Source organism: Neofelis nebulosa, chromosome 16 (genome assembly GCF_028018385.1).
Source record: "Neofelis nebulosa isolate mNeoNeb1 chromosome 16, mNeoNeb1.pri, whole genome shotgun sequence".
Taxonomy (NCBI): domain Eukaryota; kingdom Metazoa; phylum Chordata; class Mammalia; order Carnivora; family Felidae; genus Neofelis; species Neofelis nebulosa.
The window spans coordinates 64,560,139-64,577,582 of NC_080797.1; the positions used below are offsets into that span (position 1 = coordinate 64,560,139).

Consider the following 17,444-nt stretch of genomic DNA (forward strand, 5'->3'; position numbering starts at 1 on the left):
CAGACACTACATTTCCCAAAACAAGAGAAAGACAGAAAATTACTTTTACCAATCGGTCATTAACAATGCTCTCCAGGGGCGTCTAGTGGCTCAGTGGGTTGAGTGTGTGACTTCGGCTCAGGTCATGATCTTGTGGTTTGTGAGTTCGAGTCCCACATCGGGCTCTGTGCTAACAGCTCAGAGCCTGGAGCCTGCTTCAGACTCTGTGTCTCCCTCTCTCTCTGCCCCTCCCCTGCTCTCACTCTGTCTCTCTCTCAAAAAGAAATAAACGTTAAAGAAAAATTTTTTTAATGCTTTCCATTGTGAGAGGGAGATTCCCTCTTATCCATGAGAGTAGTAAATGCGGAACCTCAACAACAATCTTGATATCCCTAAACCATATCCTTCTGCCAGCTTATTATCCGTGGTCCCACTAGAGGCTCAAGTAGCCTAGGAGAATTCTGACCCCCCAACTCCTTCATCTCTACTTGCTCCTCTTCAGTCTCAAATCAGACTCCAGGATCACTTTTTGCATCAAAGAACAGCAGCTGCTCAGATTTTGGCGGGGTATCAGGGGATGCTTTCATTGTTTAACTGTCTCAATTAAGTCCAGGGAAGTTTTTCTGTCTTCTGATAGGGAAGGCTGGACACTTAAGACCTGGGTTAATTTATGTAATTTACTAGCCATGCAACCTTGATTAAGTTACTAAAACTTTCTGTTCCCTTTCAGGTCATCTATAAAGTAAGATACAAAATATCTGTCCCACCTGTCTCAGACAGCTGATAGGAGAAATCAAATGAAAATACATACACAGTAACTATAAAATGTCATCAAGTATTAACACGGTGTCGTTTTGTTGTTGCCGTTATTGGTCACTACCTCTGAAAGCCACAATTCTTCCTCAGACCATCATCTAGTTGATTAGGATACAAAGTACAACTTACTCCCTCTAACCCCATCCCCAGAACACACCTACTTCCCCTTTGTCTTCAACACATAGTACCTATCTGGCCTGAGTCCCCTGTAACCTACCCATTTAGAATTTTTCTCCCCAGGAAAAGCTTAAAGAGAACTCGGGAAAGGCAGCTGGGAGTCCTGCTGCCAACATTCCTGTCAGTAATGTCTTCCTTTCAGAACAAGTTCTTCATGGAGCAAAAGAAAATCAAATTGGGAAGCTGTAAAACGGCAGGAGAGATGAGCTATCTGGCCCATTTCAGCTCCCGGGTTATGATGGGATGTTACACGTCAGCACTCCAAACCAAAGAACCAAGGACACCAACCCACAGTGTCACACTGGGGCAAACACAGAAATCATTTCTTCAACTGACACATAAGAGGCTTACTTTTGTTGATATGACTGAATTTTCTCATTTCTTTAGCTTTTCATAACTGTTTCTCTTTCCCAGCCTAAAGTAACAGTCGTTCTAAAAACAAGGACCCTGGAAATCAGAGTCAAGAAAGATAGGGAGGTTCCCTTGACATACTCACTTCTTTAACTTTTCCTCTTTTCCAGGGAATTCTAAGGGAAGAAGGCTGTGCTAAGCAACCTGTTGATAGTTATATCTCCCCCAGAGGGATAGAGGGCACAGCTGAAGGACGTGTCCTCCTCTGGCCTGCCTTCTAAAGCCTAGCCTCTTCTGACCTTCAAATCTATTTCTCACAAAAATTTGTTGGCTAAGCTGGCTCTCTCTTTGTTAATTTACTCTAAACTGAGCAGTTCAGAAAGTGAAGGTCAGGCAGTGCTGATTACCTGGAGAAATCTACCCATAGATCCTTTAGGAGAAAAAGCCCAAGGGCTTCTAGCACTAGAGATATAGGAGGAGGAATGAGAGGGACAGTTTGTACAGCTAAACTCAAGCCTAACCCCTTATGAAAGGTGGATTTCCTGTACAACTGTTCTGACAAGCAGAGGATTAGGCACTTCATACATTTTGCTTTGGTAAGAGACTCAGACAGAAGTGAACCGCCACAGAGGAGCAGACTGCTGTACTCAAGGGCTGTAAGGTGGATGTAGCTGGAAATCAAAGGAACTTTGGTTGTGAAGCCAACTCTCAACTAGACTCAATCTGCATACACAACAGCAGCCTGAAGGGGTGGGTCTCCACCTCAAGCATCCCAACATCTAGGATGGCCACTATCCGTCCCAGCTGTGACTCTCCATCCCTTTGGAGACACACACGTGGCACTCCCCCTACCGCCTCCAATTTAGGATTCCTAACAAACCATAAGAGCAAGCATAAATGATAATGCCAGTCCAGCCCTACCTCAATCCCAGCCCCTGCATGTTCCCTAAAAGCAGGGAGCACCGACGGCACACACAAGAAGTGTCTCTTGGGTGCCCTCTTGCTGCCACCAAAGCACCATTTCTGCAGGGCTGAAATGGAGGCCTAGTCTACGAACTGGCAGAGGAGGAAAAGGAGGAGGAAAAAGAGGGGGCCAGGACACAGAAAAGGGAAGTTATTCCAGTGGTGGCCAATGAATAACATCCAATGATTTATAGGAAGTATAATCCAATAATACAGTAAAATAAAACAGTGTGTGCCTGAGATGGTTTTGATTCCAGGAATTATAAAACATATTTTTTTTTAAAAAGAGAGAGACCAAGAGGGGGTGAAAAAAAAAAAAAAAAAAAAAGGAAGGGGGGGGGGAAGGCCAGATTGGACCAAATTGGGCACAGATGGGGGATGCAATGGGTTTCAGTGATGCCCTACCACAAACGTTGCTTCAATTATTCCTCTTCAAGAAACCCCAGTTTATTTCCTTAAATTACAAAATTTAAAAAAAATTAAAATTCTTGGAGTGTTTGTGGTTTAGATCAACAGTTCACCCTCCAGCATCACGTCAGTCAGTCAGATGGCCACTGAAGTGTTAAATGCTGAGGCACGTGGAGAAGCCCCATTTCTCCCTTCAGGCTCAAGAATGCTGTAGAGACATTACCAATTGTGACATCACTCTGGGAACCACCTACCTCACCACCACCCATCACTCGCCAAAGGACAATTTTGGACATGGGCCAAGTAAGGAACACACTGTTCAATGAGAGCTGGCTTGCCCAGAACTATGGCCGCCTTCATCCATGCATTCAACAAAGGCTTAGTGCCTAATAAATAGCAGGCACTTTGCTAAGAGCCCCCAAACATCCTTCAAATTCATCTGTCCCCAATCACTTCTGTGCAGGATTCTAGACTCTATAGTTCCACTGAGGCAGAATTTTTGCAAAGGGTCCATATGAGAGGAGCAGATAAAGGTCTCCCCCCCACCAATGGCCCTCAACCCATGCATTTTTTTTTTTAAGATCTTATTTTTTTTTTAATTTTTTTTTTCAACGTTTTTTATTTATTTTTGGGACAGAGAGAGACAGAGCATGAACGGGGGAGGGGCAGAGAAAGAGGGAGACACAGAATCGGAAACAGGCTCCAGGCTCCGAGCCATCAGCCCAGAGCCTGACGCGGGGCTCGAACTCACGGACCGCGAGATCGTGACCTGGCTGAAGTCGGACGCTTAACCGACTGCGCCACCCAGGCGCCCCTTAAGATCTTATTTTTAAGTTATCTCTATACTCAACATGGGACTCGAACTCACAGCCCTGAGATCAAGAGCTGCGTGCTCCACCTACTGAGCCAGCCAGGCATCCCTCAACCCGTGAATTTGAAGATCAGTGCTAAGATCGGAAAGTTTAGATGGATTTTAAATGATGTGGCAAAACTCAATTTATTTTCCCCTGTGCAAAGAGGGCAAATCTGACCTTCATCCTCCACCTTCCTGAGCGCCAGGGTAAACTATAACCTAGGAAAAGGGGAAAGATGCCTTTAACTCACCACTTGCTAAGTTTTTCTCCTCCATTTTAACTTGGGAGGCATCCAAAGCTTTTAAACAGTTTTGTGTCTCTCTTGACCACAAGGAAAGCACATTTTAAAAAGTAATCACACTACAGAGTTAGTATCATTTCTATCCCTCAACTATTGGTATTTTGAAAAGAGGAGAGCAATACAAGGGTGGCACTGAACACACATACACAGACACACAAAATGAATTAGAGGCATTAACAAAGAACATACTTTTTAGTAAGGACGTCCCTGTTGCTCTTCAAATCACACTCCTAAGGTACCACATCTACAAGGAAGGCACAGGCACAGACTGAAAGGATCGCGACTGCCTTGGGGGCCACAGATCACCTCTGCTTCAGGCTGGAATGTTCCTTCTCCACAGAGTCCAGGAACTGACATACACAAACACCCACCCAGAAGGACATGTCCAAGAAGGAATGGAAAGAAAAATGATGGCCCAGATGTTCTGTAACTTGCAGTGACTGCCAAATCACCAAGACCCCAAGCACCTGGGAGGGCCAGGCAGCATCAGGCCCTTGCTTCCCGGTCTCAGACAGTCAGGGTTCCGTGTCTGGGTGGCGACTCTGACAGCAAGCAGACTGGCCTGGAGAGAAGCCTTTAGAAGGGCACCAGCTGACAGGACTTGCGGGCTGAACACTCAGGGCTGATTTATCACTTCCTTACTCATAAAAATGTGATTCAAACTGCTGCTGATTAGTGAAGGATTTAAATCTTTACCCTGTCCCCAACCCCCTTCCCTCTCCACCCCCGGCACAGATGCTGCTACTCAGCCACAACACCCCCTTCTTGCCACTGTCCGTGCAAGCACAGCACAGGGGCCCAGAGAAGATGACTCATGTGCTGGGAAATGGAAAAGTGCATCTTCCCACCAACCAGCCCCGCTGAGTGCTCTGCTCACCCCTCTCCCAATGGCAGCCCACACAGTGGGGTCTGGACGGCCGCCTCAACTGCACACCGGGTACTTGGCAGCACGTCCGCAGAGCTCTCTGTCCCAGCTGAGTGTTATATCCTGTGGCCCAGGCTGTTTTTCCCTGAAACGCTCTTGGAGCTTCTGACCACCTCAGCTCCTACTCCCCTTGGCCCCAGCTGCCTCATGGAGGTAAGCGTCAGGACCAGGCCAGAAACGAGAAGGGTCTCAAGTCAAGCACAGGCTTTGACATGTCCTTCTTGGCTAGCGGGTCCTCATTATGACTGACCACAGATGGAAGAGTCCTAAAAAAAAGAACCTTGGCCTCAAATGGGAGAACCACCTATTTTCTTCTTTCTCCGTTCTCACCATCTCACCTTCCTTTCACCCATATTTTCTTAACCTTTACATAATAGCAGCTACAAGAAAAGGACTCACTCGTGGCCTATGAAAAGGCCAAGGCATTCCTTTTCATGCAGCAGAAGCTGCTGACAACAGATGCTTCACAGGCAAGAGTTGCAGGTCCTTTACATTCACACCTCCTGAGACCACAGGTCACCTGAGGCCGGAACCACACCTTGGCAGAGGCTGCGGTTCTGTGACAGGCAACTCCCTGAACTCTGTGTTGCTGCCGGAGGGAAGCAGGAAAATAAACAGGAGGGCATCTCCCGAGTCTGGTGAGCCTCCCACTCGACAGAACCAGCAGAGCAACGGTGAAGGAATCAATCCCCCTCCCCTTTGGACTTCAAGCCTCACGATGACAGCACTTCACAAACTTTATTTCCTCCTTCCTGGAAACTCCCACTGCCTCCTCAGGAGTGCGTGCTTCCTCAGAGGTGTTCTCAGGAATAACGAGCCAGCCTCAAAAAGGCACCCAAGCCTCTGCATCTCGACTTCTGCTGGGAATTCTAAATGCTGTAGCAGGCAGCACGAGATGAGAAAATCCTCTAAGATTCAGATATGACTGAAAACGCAGGCGGAGCAGCAGAGGACCTTGCAGAGTGTCCCAGGAGGAGCCAAGTGTCGAGGGCAAGTGTGGCATACACTCTCATCTGGGGAGAAATCCACCACCACGTCTCCCCAACACCAGCGAGCTGAAGCATAACCCCCAAACACAAATGGGAAGGGAAGTAAATCCACCTCAGAGGGAGAAAGCACTAAGAAGAGATATAACAAGAGAACTGGCAACACTCTGTCCGGAAAGGCCAGGTCTGTTTTACAACAGAGTCTGCAAGGGACAAATCCCACTTCTTGGCATTTCCGATAACAAGCGCTGAGACCAAACAGTCTCTGTCAATGCTCCGAAACGGTTCTTTGGCAGCATGGACCAAATAAACACACAAAACAATGTCACCCTCGTGCTGCATAGCTCCATCAAGTCAAACCACATCATCCTTACCTAAGTGGGGTGGAGGGGAGGGATCCTGGTAACATCCTTCAACAGTGACCTGGTCCTCAGAACATTTAAAACTCCTGCCAATCAGCCCCTCCCTCCCCAGTGTTAAAAACCCCAGTGTTCAGAAAAGCATTTCAGAATGCACACCAGTATGATAGCCAAATTCTGGGCCTGGTGATTTTTGTGCTTCCAGCTTGAGTCACCAAAGCCCATCAATTCACTGTTCGTACTCCCTGGCAGGCTCCCACAAGGGATAGCCCATAGGGAACTAGACTTTTCCATATCGAACAAACAGGGTACATGAGTCCAGAAACAGCTATTCCCAATCCCTGCCAAGCGTATGGTCTCTGCAATGAAACATTTCAGCAATGCCTCTCCCCTGGGAGAGGCTCTGGGTCTGCAGCCTCCAAGAGGCCTTGCTGCTGCCTTCAGCATGGCCAGATGTGCAACAGCATCTCTGGGTTTGCAAATTAAGCTCCATACCCATGATTCCCTCCTTTCATCCCACCCAAGCACTAGAGAGTCATACAGATTTCAGAGAGTAGATTGAAAATCGGAGAGACACTGATAGAGAAGTGTGTGTGTGTGTCTGTGTGTGTGTGTGCACGCGCGCGTGTGTATCAGGTGAATGGAGTGATATGGTACCATAGGAAAGAAGCTAGATTAATCTTTACCTGTGTAGATAAAGAAACGAGACATTCCTTACCTTTCAACTGAGAGTTGTGCACAGCGAACATGTTGATGGTCATAAGCTGCAGCATGCGGGTACTTCCAATAGGAGAGGGGCTATGCTGCAGCAACACCTGGAACTCCTTGAGGACCTTCTCAGCCACCGCAGGGAATGTCTCCATCCTACAAACACAGCCAGCTCATTCAGGGAGGTATGTGCCCAACAGCAGTTGGCGTGTACGCGCACACACAAAATCGGCCCCCCGTCCCATCCCACGGTGTCCCTCTGAAAGCAGACAACTAATGCCTAGGACGTTTTCTTTCACAAACCTTCCTGGTATCCTAAGGTGGCGACCACATTTAAGAGAAAGAATTGATCAGGGATGGATAAGTTGCTCTGAGTTATTATGCTCTGGTATGCTATTTCCTAACCCCCGGCAGTAAGTGGATTCAAGCTGAAGTCAAAGTTTCTCTGTGAAACAATCGGTTTTTGTGAACAGTGAACGAATTTTCTTTAAGCTCTAAAACCTACATATTCCCCAAACTCTCTGGTATGAAAACTATTCTATAAAAAGAGGTTCATGAATCTAGAGAGCCCTCACTCGAGGCTTCGCTTCAGGAAACCAGACCGAGCTCTGCTGCTGTGTTTCAGGTGCTATCGCACTAACTGCTCCACCTAAGGATCCCAAACTTCCCCTTGAAGAATCCCTAGCCCAAGGGCCCTAATGATGTGTTTCAGTCTTTCCTGTGTTGCTGTCCTCCTCCCTCTCACAAGCCTCTGCTCATCAGGGTCTGTATGTTTTCAGGCCAGTGGAAATATAATGCCCTGGCCAACTGCCACTCCCAATACAGGAAGAGCCTGTAATGTAGGGAGGTAGAAATCCAGCCAGTGACCTAGGGCTCCTAAAGAGAGGTCATTCAAACCACTGCTTGCCAAATGTGGCCACTGGATCCCAAACAGTGGTGCATGCCTGGAGCTCCTTTGGCAACACGAACAAACCACAGCCCAAGTCCTCAGAAAATAAAAAGCAAATTCAGACTTGGTGCTAGAGAGAGAAACCAGGCACATGGGCCTTAGAGCCATGCCGAACAATTCGTGGTCAGCAAAGTATCTTTTATCCATCCTCAACCCCCACCCCCCCCCCCAAACAAACAAACTCCTTGTGGTACACTGGGGGTAGGGGGGCGGGGGTGAGGAATAGCTCCAGGCGGGATTAATAAATAGCTTCTGGAAAGCCACAGGGAAGGGAATCCTTCTCAAAAGATACAACAGTTTCAGGTCCTAGAGAAAGGTGCTCCTGGTTTCACCTGAACCTTGGCCCTTTCCCCACTGAATAGTAGCCTCCAGGGGTTAGGAAAGAAGCTCCAGAGCTTTCTGGCATTTTAGCAATCTTCATTCCTTGCCCTTGGATGGCAACTCCTATTACTGACCTCCTGGTACCCAGGAGTCATGCCACAGCTATGGGTCAATTACAGTTTATACTTCAGTTCCCTTCTCTGCTGAGCTGTCCTCATTTTCATTGGCACAAAACATGCCATGTATTTGCTTTTTTCCCCAACGTGCCATTTCAGTGCCCCTCCTCCCCAAAAAACAAGAGGGGAAAAAAAAGAACCTTGTTTTTCCTTCCAGAAGTTTCAGAACCATTAAAACTCTTGGTAGGTTTGGAATGGCAGAGAGTGATATGTTTGGGGCTGGAATGGATCCATTTTTCCCCATGGGCTATAACAAAGGTTTCATTTTAAATCTTGACACTGTGCAGCACTCTTTCTGGTTGGAGGTGGGGAGGGGGCTAGCACTTCTCATTACGAGAATAGCAGTGTTCACTCTGCTTGAAAAGCAGCCACAATGGGCAAGTTTCAGAGCCATGTGTCTCCGTGTTGAAAAGCAGTAGAGAGCCAGCACGGAATGACATGACAGAAGTGTCACGTGGGACAGTCCTGCTTCGAAGCTGTGTCTGAGGAAGCCTCTTCCCTGGGGTGGAAATTGAAACAGATCCATTAACTCCCTAGGTCAGACTGGAATCTCAAACGAGCACCAAGTCAAATGTCCACATCTTTTTTTTTTTTTTTTAATTACAATAAAATCCTCCCTTTGCCTTTCAACTAGTTCAACATGATGAAAACAAAAGTAAACATCAAATACATAAGGATATAAACTAGAATACTTCAATTCTGAGCTACGAGAAGGAAGATGAATCCACTCAGACTACATCAGCTCAGTTAGTAACTGAGGGACGCACAGATAAAAGATCTTTCCTCTGGACTCAATCACAGGGTTTCTAGTTCCCAATTTTGTCACTAAATTGCTGATTTTGGCCTCAGACTACCTGTGAGCAGTTTTATGTTTCTCTTTGCTCCACCCATATCACAGAACAAAAATTATATTAAAGTGGAGATAAATACAACATACAATTTATGTTTAAAGTTTTATAAAATTATAAAAGCAGCAGCAACAGTAGCAGCAGAGGAGGAAGACAGAAAGCATAAGATGGTAATTTATAACAGCAAAAAATTGGAAACAGCCTAAAATGCCCAACAATAGCCGATTATTAAGATGGCACATCCATATAACTGAATTCTGTTTTTTAAAAGTTGTATTACATTTTTAATCATGTTGGGGTAAGTTCAATATATATTAAATGAAAACAGTTTTAAAGTAGTTTAATATCCCTTGTTAAGCATATTTGTAAAAAACAAAAATAAATGTGGGGGGGATATGTATAGAAAAAAAGATAAAAATATATGCCAAATGTTAAGGATGGAGAGTTATCTCTGGATAGTGAGAATATGGGCAATTTTTTATTTCTTCTCTTATTGGGCTTTCTCAGTATTTTACACTGAGCACTATAGGCAGTAAATAGATTTTCCCTACAATGAATATGTCTGGCCTTTGTATATAAAACATTTATAATTTTAAAAATAAATCAAGACATAAACATTGCATTTTTCACAATTCAAAGACCAAAATAAATATATCGGCTTTGAATTCCAAGAGACCTTGAAGTTGTGCAAACAGTGTGACTAGGCAAGTAAGTAAAAGTTAAAGTGGTAACTTTAACCAAGGCAATAATGGGAGGCAAAATCATTCTATTTGTCACAAATCAAAAGTCCACAGGCTGCCGGCTTCCCAACCTCTCTCAGGGGAGTCAAGGCGCAGGTCTGATCAGCCTCTCACCAGGAAAGCAAGTGTCTGTGAGGAACCATATGGGATCCCTGACTCAATCCCTCTCCTGCGCCTGAGAGGATTTGGTCCCTATCCTTAAAAACTGCAGAAGATACAATAAATTTCAGGATGAGTGTTTACAGACTGCTTTCCGAAATGATCTCTAGAGACACCTTGTCTCATTTGAATGGCCGTTTCAAGAAAGTTGTCTTTCAGACAACACTGGGACCTAAATCGGGAGTGACTCAGACAGTGACTAACTGGGCAGGACCCAACCTCTCCAATGCTGAGGAACACAGAGGGGCTAGATGACACTCTCTGCAGAAAAGAATCAAGCTCCTTAACTTTTCTCAACTTCTTAATTTTTAAAAACTAAACAAGATAAGGAGCAATCCAGTAGCAAAACAAAAACAAACAAAACTAAGCCATGTGACAGGGTAAAAACGAGAGGAAAAACAATTTCATAGTGCTGTAGAACATAAGGACTGGAGTGGACCTTGGACATCATCTATTTAAACTACTGATAAGGAAACTGAAGTCCAAGGAGGCTTTGACTTGTTCCCTCTCGAGGTCTTGTAATTAGTCAGTGGTAAAAAAAAAAAAAACAAACTCTTGTTGGCACCTGAGGCCATCTAATGCTCTTTTCCTGGACACTGAGGAAGGAGGGCCATGATGCACACAGCAGGCACTCAAGCAGATATGGATGCCATTTGGGACACCTGGCACAGAGAAGACACAGGCCCGGAGAGCAACGTAACCCGGGGCTTTTCTCAAAAGGCAGGCGGGACAGTGGATGTGTCTTCAGCTGCTCCCCATTACAATCTCCTCACTCTTAATTCGTTTTCAACGCCTCCCACATTTCACATCTTCTTGGTAATTAGGCACCAGTCCATGTTGTTGTGTGTGGTTTGGGCTCCCTGCTTTTCTAGTCTTACAGACTACTATACTTCTTTTTTCCCCCAATAGAAGTTACTTCTGTCTCTGCCTTCCAGAATAAATATGGGGCTCAATTCTTTTACCTCTAGGTCTGCACAAGAAGAATACTCATCAAGGGGGCTGGACTGCCTATAATTTACATATATTTTCCTTATGCGAACACGACTGTAACTCATTTTTTATGAAGGTGAAACTAGACTGGACTTATCTTTTTGCCAACAGAATGTGTTACATGCAAAAATGGAAGAGGTCCTGAAAAATAATCTGGACCACAACAAACCACCTCTGACAAATGAGATAATCTATTCTTTTTCAAAGGCTTCCCGAGAAGAAAATTCCCAAACATCTTCTCTCTGTGAAATTGTCTTACACCTAAACCAAGTCTCTTCAGCTGTAACATAAGCCTATTTTCTCTTGTTGTCATCCCACGGGAATCAAAACTATCTGGTTATGACTCTTTTATATTTAAATACAGTTAGGGTACCCCACAGCTGTCTCTAGACCTTTTTTTTTACCTTAATTTTTTTAAGATTTTATTTTTAAGCAATCTCTCCTCCTACTATGGGGCTCGAACCCACAACCCTGAGATCAAGAGTCACATTCTCCACTGACTGAGCCAGCCAGGCACCCCTTACCTTAATTTTCTTAAGATTAATTTCTCCTCTCAGAAATTATTTTCTAGCTTTTAAATCATTATTGTGGTTCTTTCCCTGACATCTTCCAAAATATCTATGAGAATTTTTAAAGACAACAAAAGTAAAGTTGTACCTAATACTTAAACCTGACAAAAATATATCCTAAATATTTCTACGTTCTGGACCAAGATTTATAACTTCTTTAGCCAAAATCTCTAACAGAACAATGGTTCCCAACCAGGAGCAATTTTTTTGCCCGGAGGGAACATGTGGCATTGTCTGGCGACATTTATAAGTATCATGACTGGTGAGAAGAGGAAGGGACACTATTGGCATGGAGTGGGTAGAAGTCTGGGATGCTGTTTAACCATCATAAGATGTGCATCGTAACGATGCACAGGACAGCCTCCAACAACAGAGAATTCTAAGGCTCAAAATATCAACGGTATGAAGGTTGAAAAATACTGACTTGGAACAACACAGCACATGAACATTTAAAGAAAAAACACAGGAAAATGAGAGAAGGAGAGAAATACGGAGTGGAAAGGTAGTAAGGGAAAGAAAGATTTTTAAAATGATAACTAAAAAAGATAACAAAGAGATAAGGAACCATAATTCCTATTTTAGGTGCAGCATAACAGTATTTCCTGCTATGATGGGTTAATTTTATGAAACGATATTGGTATCATCTTGCCTACCTTGTAACGGTAGCTTTACATGACTCACTGGTGATTGGACTGGGTCTACTATTACCTCCTAGAACACTAGGAACCTTCTCTCTAGTCTTTCACAACCTATCATTTCTTGTAAAGATTTACTCATTCATTCAGTAAATATGTGCTGTAGGTACCGTATGCCAGGCACTAGGGATACAACAGTGTTGAGTAAAAACTGCCAGAGTAGAGCTTACAAGGTGGGGGGGGGGGGGGGTAGGGAGGAGCTACTGACACACCTGATTTCCTTTTCACGAGTGAATTACTTCACACTTAGTTCTCCTACTAGAGATGCATCTATTGGCACTGCTCTAGGTTTCCCAAGTGATTTCAAAATCAAGAGTACCCCCTGTGCTGGCCATCACTGTCACTCTTGCCCAGGTTGATGACAAATGAGTATGTAATAAGCACACTTTCTAGTTCACCATCCATGGAATAGTGTTTCTTAAAACGGGACAAAGCCTTTCAGCTTCTCCCACTAGGAAAACGTTCTAGAGCATCATAGATAGAAGGTTATGGCAGAAAGTGAGAGGGAAATACTAACAACAACCTGGGGGATCCATAATCCAAAAGATACCACCTCAAAGGGTAGCTCCTAATAAAACCTCCAATTCAGAAAATACTAAAACGCAGTAGAAGACTGATCAGAGAGCACTGCCACTTATTCCTCTCCTCAACTACAAGGGCCCTCAGCACACCTCAATTCTGGTATGCAGGCATACATCAGACTTTAGGATCTCTAGTTTTATACAGCAAGGAAAAACTCTGATCCACCAAAGGAATACTCAAAACCTAATCTCTTTCCAGGGACTTAATGCGTGAAGTAACAGGGGTTTTGCACGCACCACTTTCCCTGAGATTTATATGTAAAACCATGGCGGATGGGGAAACCATAGAAAAATCTCGGCATTTACAGGGATCGGCAATATGGGGCAGGAGCCTGAGCAGACAAGAAAGGGGTATGGTTCAGAAGGAAGAGAAAATGTTAGAGGAAAGCAAATGTTACCCTCCTCTTTAAGGGAAAATTAATGGACACTAGTCTCCCTAAGGAGGACCCCTGGGATTGAGTATGACTTCCTTAAGGAGATCACTAGGGGCTGGGCTGAAAGGCAAAGGAAAGAGAAACCAGAGGGACTAGCAGTGGGGGATGGGTGTTTAAAGGGGGCTTTAGTAAAGGTAGAGAAAGAAGAGACAGACAGATGCAGAATAATATTTCCCAAACTTCATGAGCAGAGTGAGTGAAGGGAAGAGAAGGTGGAGCCCTCTAAGAATTCACACCCTGTGCCCTCAGTTACAAACACAGTCTAGTTGCTAACAATATTAAATTCCAAAATGACTTGTAATGTAGGAAAATAAAATAAACATCCTGCACACTTACCCAATCCGGGTAAACAGCTTCCCATGGGCATGGAGAAAACTGAGGATGAACCTTTTGTTCAGCTGCATGGGAAAAAGAGAGAGGAGAAAACAATTAAACTTTCCCCAGTTTCCTGTTACTGAACAGAGTCCCTAGTGACACAATAACCTGGCCAGGGTCTAAGGGGTGGGCACTAGGGATGGGAACCAAATGAACATGCCCAATGTCTCAAACAGACCCAGGGCACATGCCCAACAGCTGCTGATCAGCTGAGCCAACATGACAGCAGGCTCGGTGAGCCGACAGCACCCTCTGCTGGCAGTGGTGCCTCTGTGCAGGGAATGAAGTGATGACTGCAGCTCTCTGAGATCTAGGAGCCAATCTGGCCCCGCAATGATGGAAATGAAACAGTGAAAAGGCAGGGGAAATACTCTGATTTTGGTAAGGCCCTAATCTTATTTATAAGCTATTTTTCTACCTACCCAAGAAAGCAGGATTCTTTCGTAACCAAGGATAAGGTAACTAACTCATTTAAAAGCCCAGCTTTTAAAACAAAAATTCAAGTTCTAGGTCTGGAACTGAAAATTCAAGTGTCTACAGGGGCCAGGTACAAAACAGGCTGGTGGGGACAGTAGTGCTCTATGGCCGTTCCAGTCCAGGTTTGCTCTTTGTAGGCCCAGTTTTATAATTTCTTCCCCCTTCCCCACCTGCCCCCTTTTAAGGAAAAGTTAAAAGCTAGGTTTTTATATGAAACCTTCTGGCTTTTAAATGTTGGCTACTAATGAAAAAAATTTACACATTAGGCAAGTCAAAACATACATTTGCCGGTCCCATCTGGCCCAGGAGCCACCAAATTTATAGTCTTCAGTTCAAGGTTCCAGAAAATCTACTTCTATCAAAACTGAGGAGAAAGATTCCTCTGATCAAACGAAGGAGGTGAGGGAGAGGAACTCAAAGAAAGTGGAGATAATCTGAAAACCAAACCTTGTTGTCACTTTTCCTGGTCTTACAGAACCAAAATGCTCAGGGCCCTGTAGCCAGACAGAAAGAAGGGTCAAGAATCTGATGTCAAGGGGGTGCTCAGGACAAGGAATAGTCCAGCACCCCTGGATACTTCGCCTAACAGGAAAAACTCTTCTGCTTTATCCTCAAATCATGGCAGTTCCATCTACCTCATATGGAAGCTAGATGTGGGAAAAGGAGGATACTCATACTTCACCAATGACTTCAACACCAAACTCTGCATACAAGGTTTTGTCTTTACAAATATCATATTTCACTCATATGTGAAATTTAAGAAACAAAATCGATGAACACAGGGGAAGGGAAGCAAAAATAAGATGAAAACCAAGAGGGAGGCAAACCATAAGAGACTCTTTTTACGCTTATTCGTTATTGAGAGAGAGAGAGCATGAGCAGGGGAGGGGCAGAGAGAGGGGGAGACACAGAATCTGAAGCAGGCTCCAGGCTCCTAGCTGTCAGCACAGAGCCCGACATGGGGCTAGAACCCACGAACCATGAGATCATGACCTCAGCCGAAGTTGGACGCCCAACCGACTGAGCCACCCAGGCACCCCCGTAAGAGACTCCTAAATACAGAGAACTAACTGAGGGTTGCTGGAAGGGAGATAAGTGGGGGGATGGGCTGAATGGGTAATGGGCACTAAGAGGGGCACTTGTTGGGATGAGCACTGGATGTTATATGTAAGTGATGAATCACTAAATTCTATTCCTGAAAATAAAATAAAATAAAATAAAATAAAATAAAATAAAATAAAATAAAATAAAAAATAAAATATAAAATAATAAAACAAAATAAAATACTGTTAAAAAAAACAAGGCCTTGTCTTTATTTTTGCTTAAACAAAGTATATTTAATCAGCAATACTAGAGCAAACACTGATTAATATAGCTAAAAAGCTCAAGATACTTCATAAATAGTAACCTATCTCTATAGTGAGGTGAGTCAGGGCCAGGGACACTGGGTACCATGAAATGAAGGGAAACTGCTAGAAAACAAAGGAAGCGCTATAAAATAAACTGCCAGTGGTTATACCACTGCTAGTGGCAAAACCTGGGCTAGAATGCAAATCTCTAGATCTACAACAAACCTCTGCCATTTACCTGCTATGGAATCCCAGGCAACTGATCTAACCTCTCTGAGTTTTTCTTTCTACACAATGTAGGTAACAGTACCCATATGTTAACAGAATGGCACATGAGATAAGGCAAGTAAAAGCATGCTCGACATGTTGTAAACTCAGCTTTTAGCTGAACATTCTCTCCCAATGAATGATAAAGCAAGTGGTAAAATGTGAACAACTGAAGAATCTGGGTGATGGATATACAGAGTTCTTTGGATTATTCTTACAACTTTTCTACAGATATAAAATTATTTCAAAATAAAAAGGCAAAATATGTAAATTCTCTCTATATATTCCAATTTTAACTCAATTATCCCTTTTCCCACAGCTATCAATCATAATCTAGTTAACTCACCCATAACCAGGAAGAATCCTTTATAACTGGTTATATTTATACATACAGCATACTTTGGTAGGCACAGAATGAGGTTAATTCCTCTCATTCAAGCCAATTACCATCCCCAAAGCCCCAAGGCAGCTCAGAAATTTAACCAACTTAAGCCAGCAAATGGCAGAATTAGAACTTGAACTCAGGTCTTCTGATTCCAAAAAAAAGAGCGGGGGGGGGGGGGGCGCCTGGGTGGCTCAGTCGGTTAAGCGGCCGACTTCAGCTCAGGTCATGATCTCGCAGTCTGTGAGTTCGAGCCCCACATCAGGCTCTGTGCTGACAGCTCGGAGCCTGGCGCCTGCTTCGGATTCTGTGTCTCCCTCTCTCTCTAGCCCTTCCCCATTTGTACTCTGTCTTTCTCGGTCTTTCAAAAATGAATAAATGTAAAAAAAAAAAAAAAATTTTTTTTTTTAAAGTTCTCCTTCCCTTATAATGCAAGTAGCTCAGGAAAAGAATGGATGAGCTTATTCATAAAGGAAGGGATGATGAGGGAGTAAGAGTAACTAAAAGCACTTCAGTTTTACTTTTAAGGTTTCCGATTAGGTAGAAAACTCATACTGTATGACCCATAATACCTCCTAGATTAAAATGAGAGCACCAAGAGGCTTTGTTAATATTGTGGTTCTATGTATACTTCCCAAAGACCCTTCACTTAGGATAGTAGATGAAGCCCACTTAAGACCACAATTCATGCTTGCCATTATCATATTTCAACTGTATCTAGTAAAAAGTAGATCTCAACGCATTGTGCTTCAAGTGAGAGTGAAGCGAATCTTAGGGAACTTTTTCAAACTGCACACACATTCTCCCTGAGCTTGGTTAATGAGAACCACTGCTTTATTTTTAGTCTAGAAGTATCTGTCACCCTAAACACAGTTTCTCTCTATAGTCACCAACAATACTTCAAGTCATAAAAAAGCTAAAAAAGCAGATGTGTTCTAGAGAGAGGTAAGGCATGTTATATTGAGGAAATAGATTTGTTACATGTTGATCAACTGTTACTGCATGTAACAATATGAAATCAGCTAGTACTCCTGAAAAATTTTGGGGAAACTTAACTGGTAAGTCCACAGTAGGTAGGAAAGTCTTAGTCTGAACTTCCTCCTTCTCCAACACAGTACCCTGTACTGGTTTCCATTTTGGCAACTTTCTGATTCTGAATACACTCAGGTGTCACTCAGGTACAGAAAGAAGTGTTACTCTTTCAACAGTGAGCGTATCTGCTTCCAGGTCTTCCTCACATATTTACATACTGTTCATCAAAAACTAAAAATGCTTCTTGGGTATAGCCCTAAGAGGACGTTAGAA

The 17,444-nt window shown here is 43.8% G+C and overlaps 1 protein-coding gene across 4 annotated transcripts in view; it reads right to left on the reverse strand.

Annotated features, from left to right (window-relative positions):
* Positions 1–17,444, reverse strand: part of SMG6 (SMG6 nonsense mediated mRNA decay factor) — a 229,553-nt gene that overhangs the window by 166,613 nt on the left and 45,496 nt on the right. For all 4 annotated transcript variants that reach the window (XM_058704761.1, XM_058704762.1, XM_058704763.1 and 1 more), the window contains exons 9-10: positions 13,626–13,687; positions 6,838–6,983 (exon numbers count right to left, since the gene is read on the reverse strand). In XM_058704761.1, coding sequence (XP_058560744.1) covers positions 6,838–6,983; positions 13,626–13,687 — 208 coding nt within the window. The remainder of the gene's footprint in view (positions 1–6,837; positions 6,984–13,625; positions 13,688–17,444) is intronic.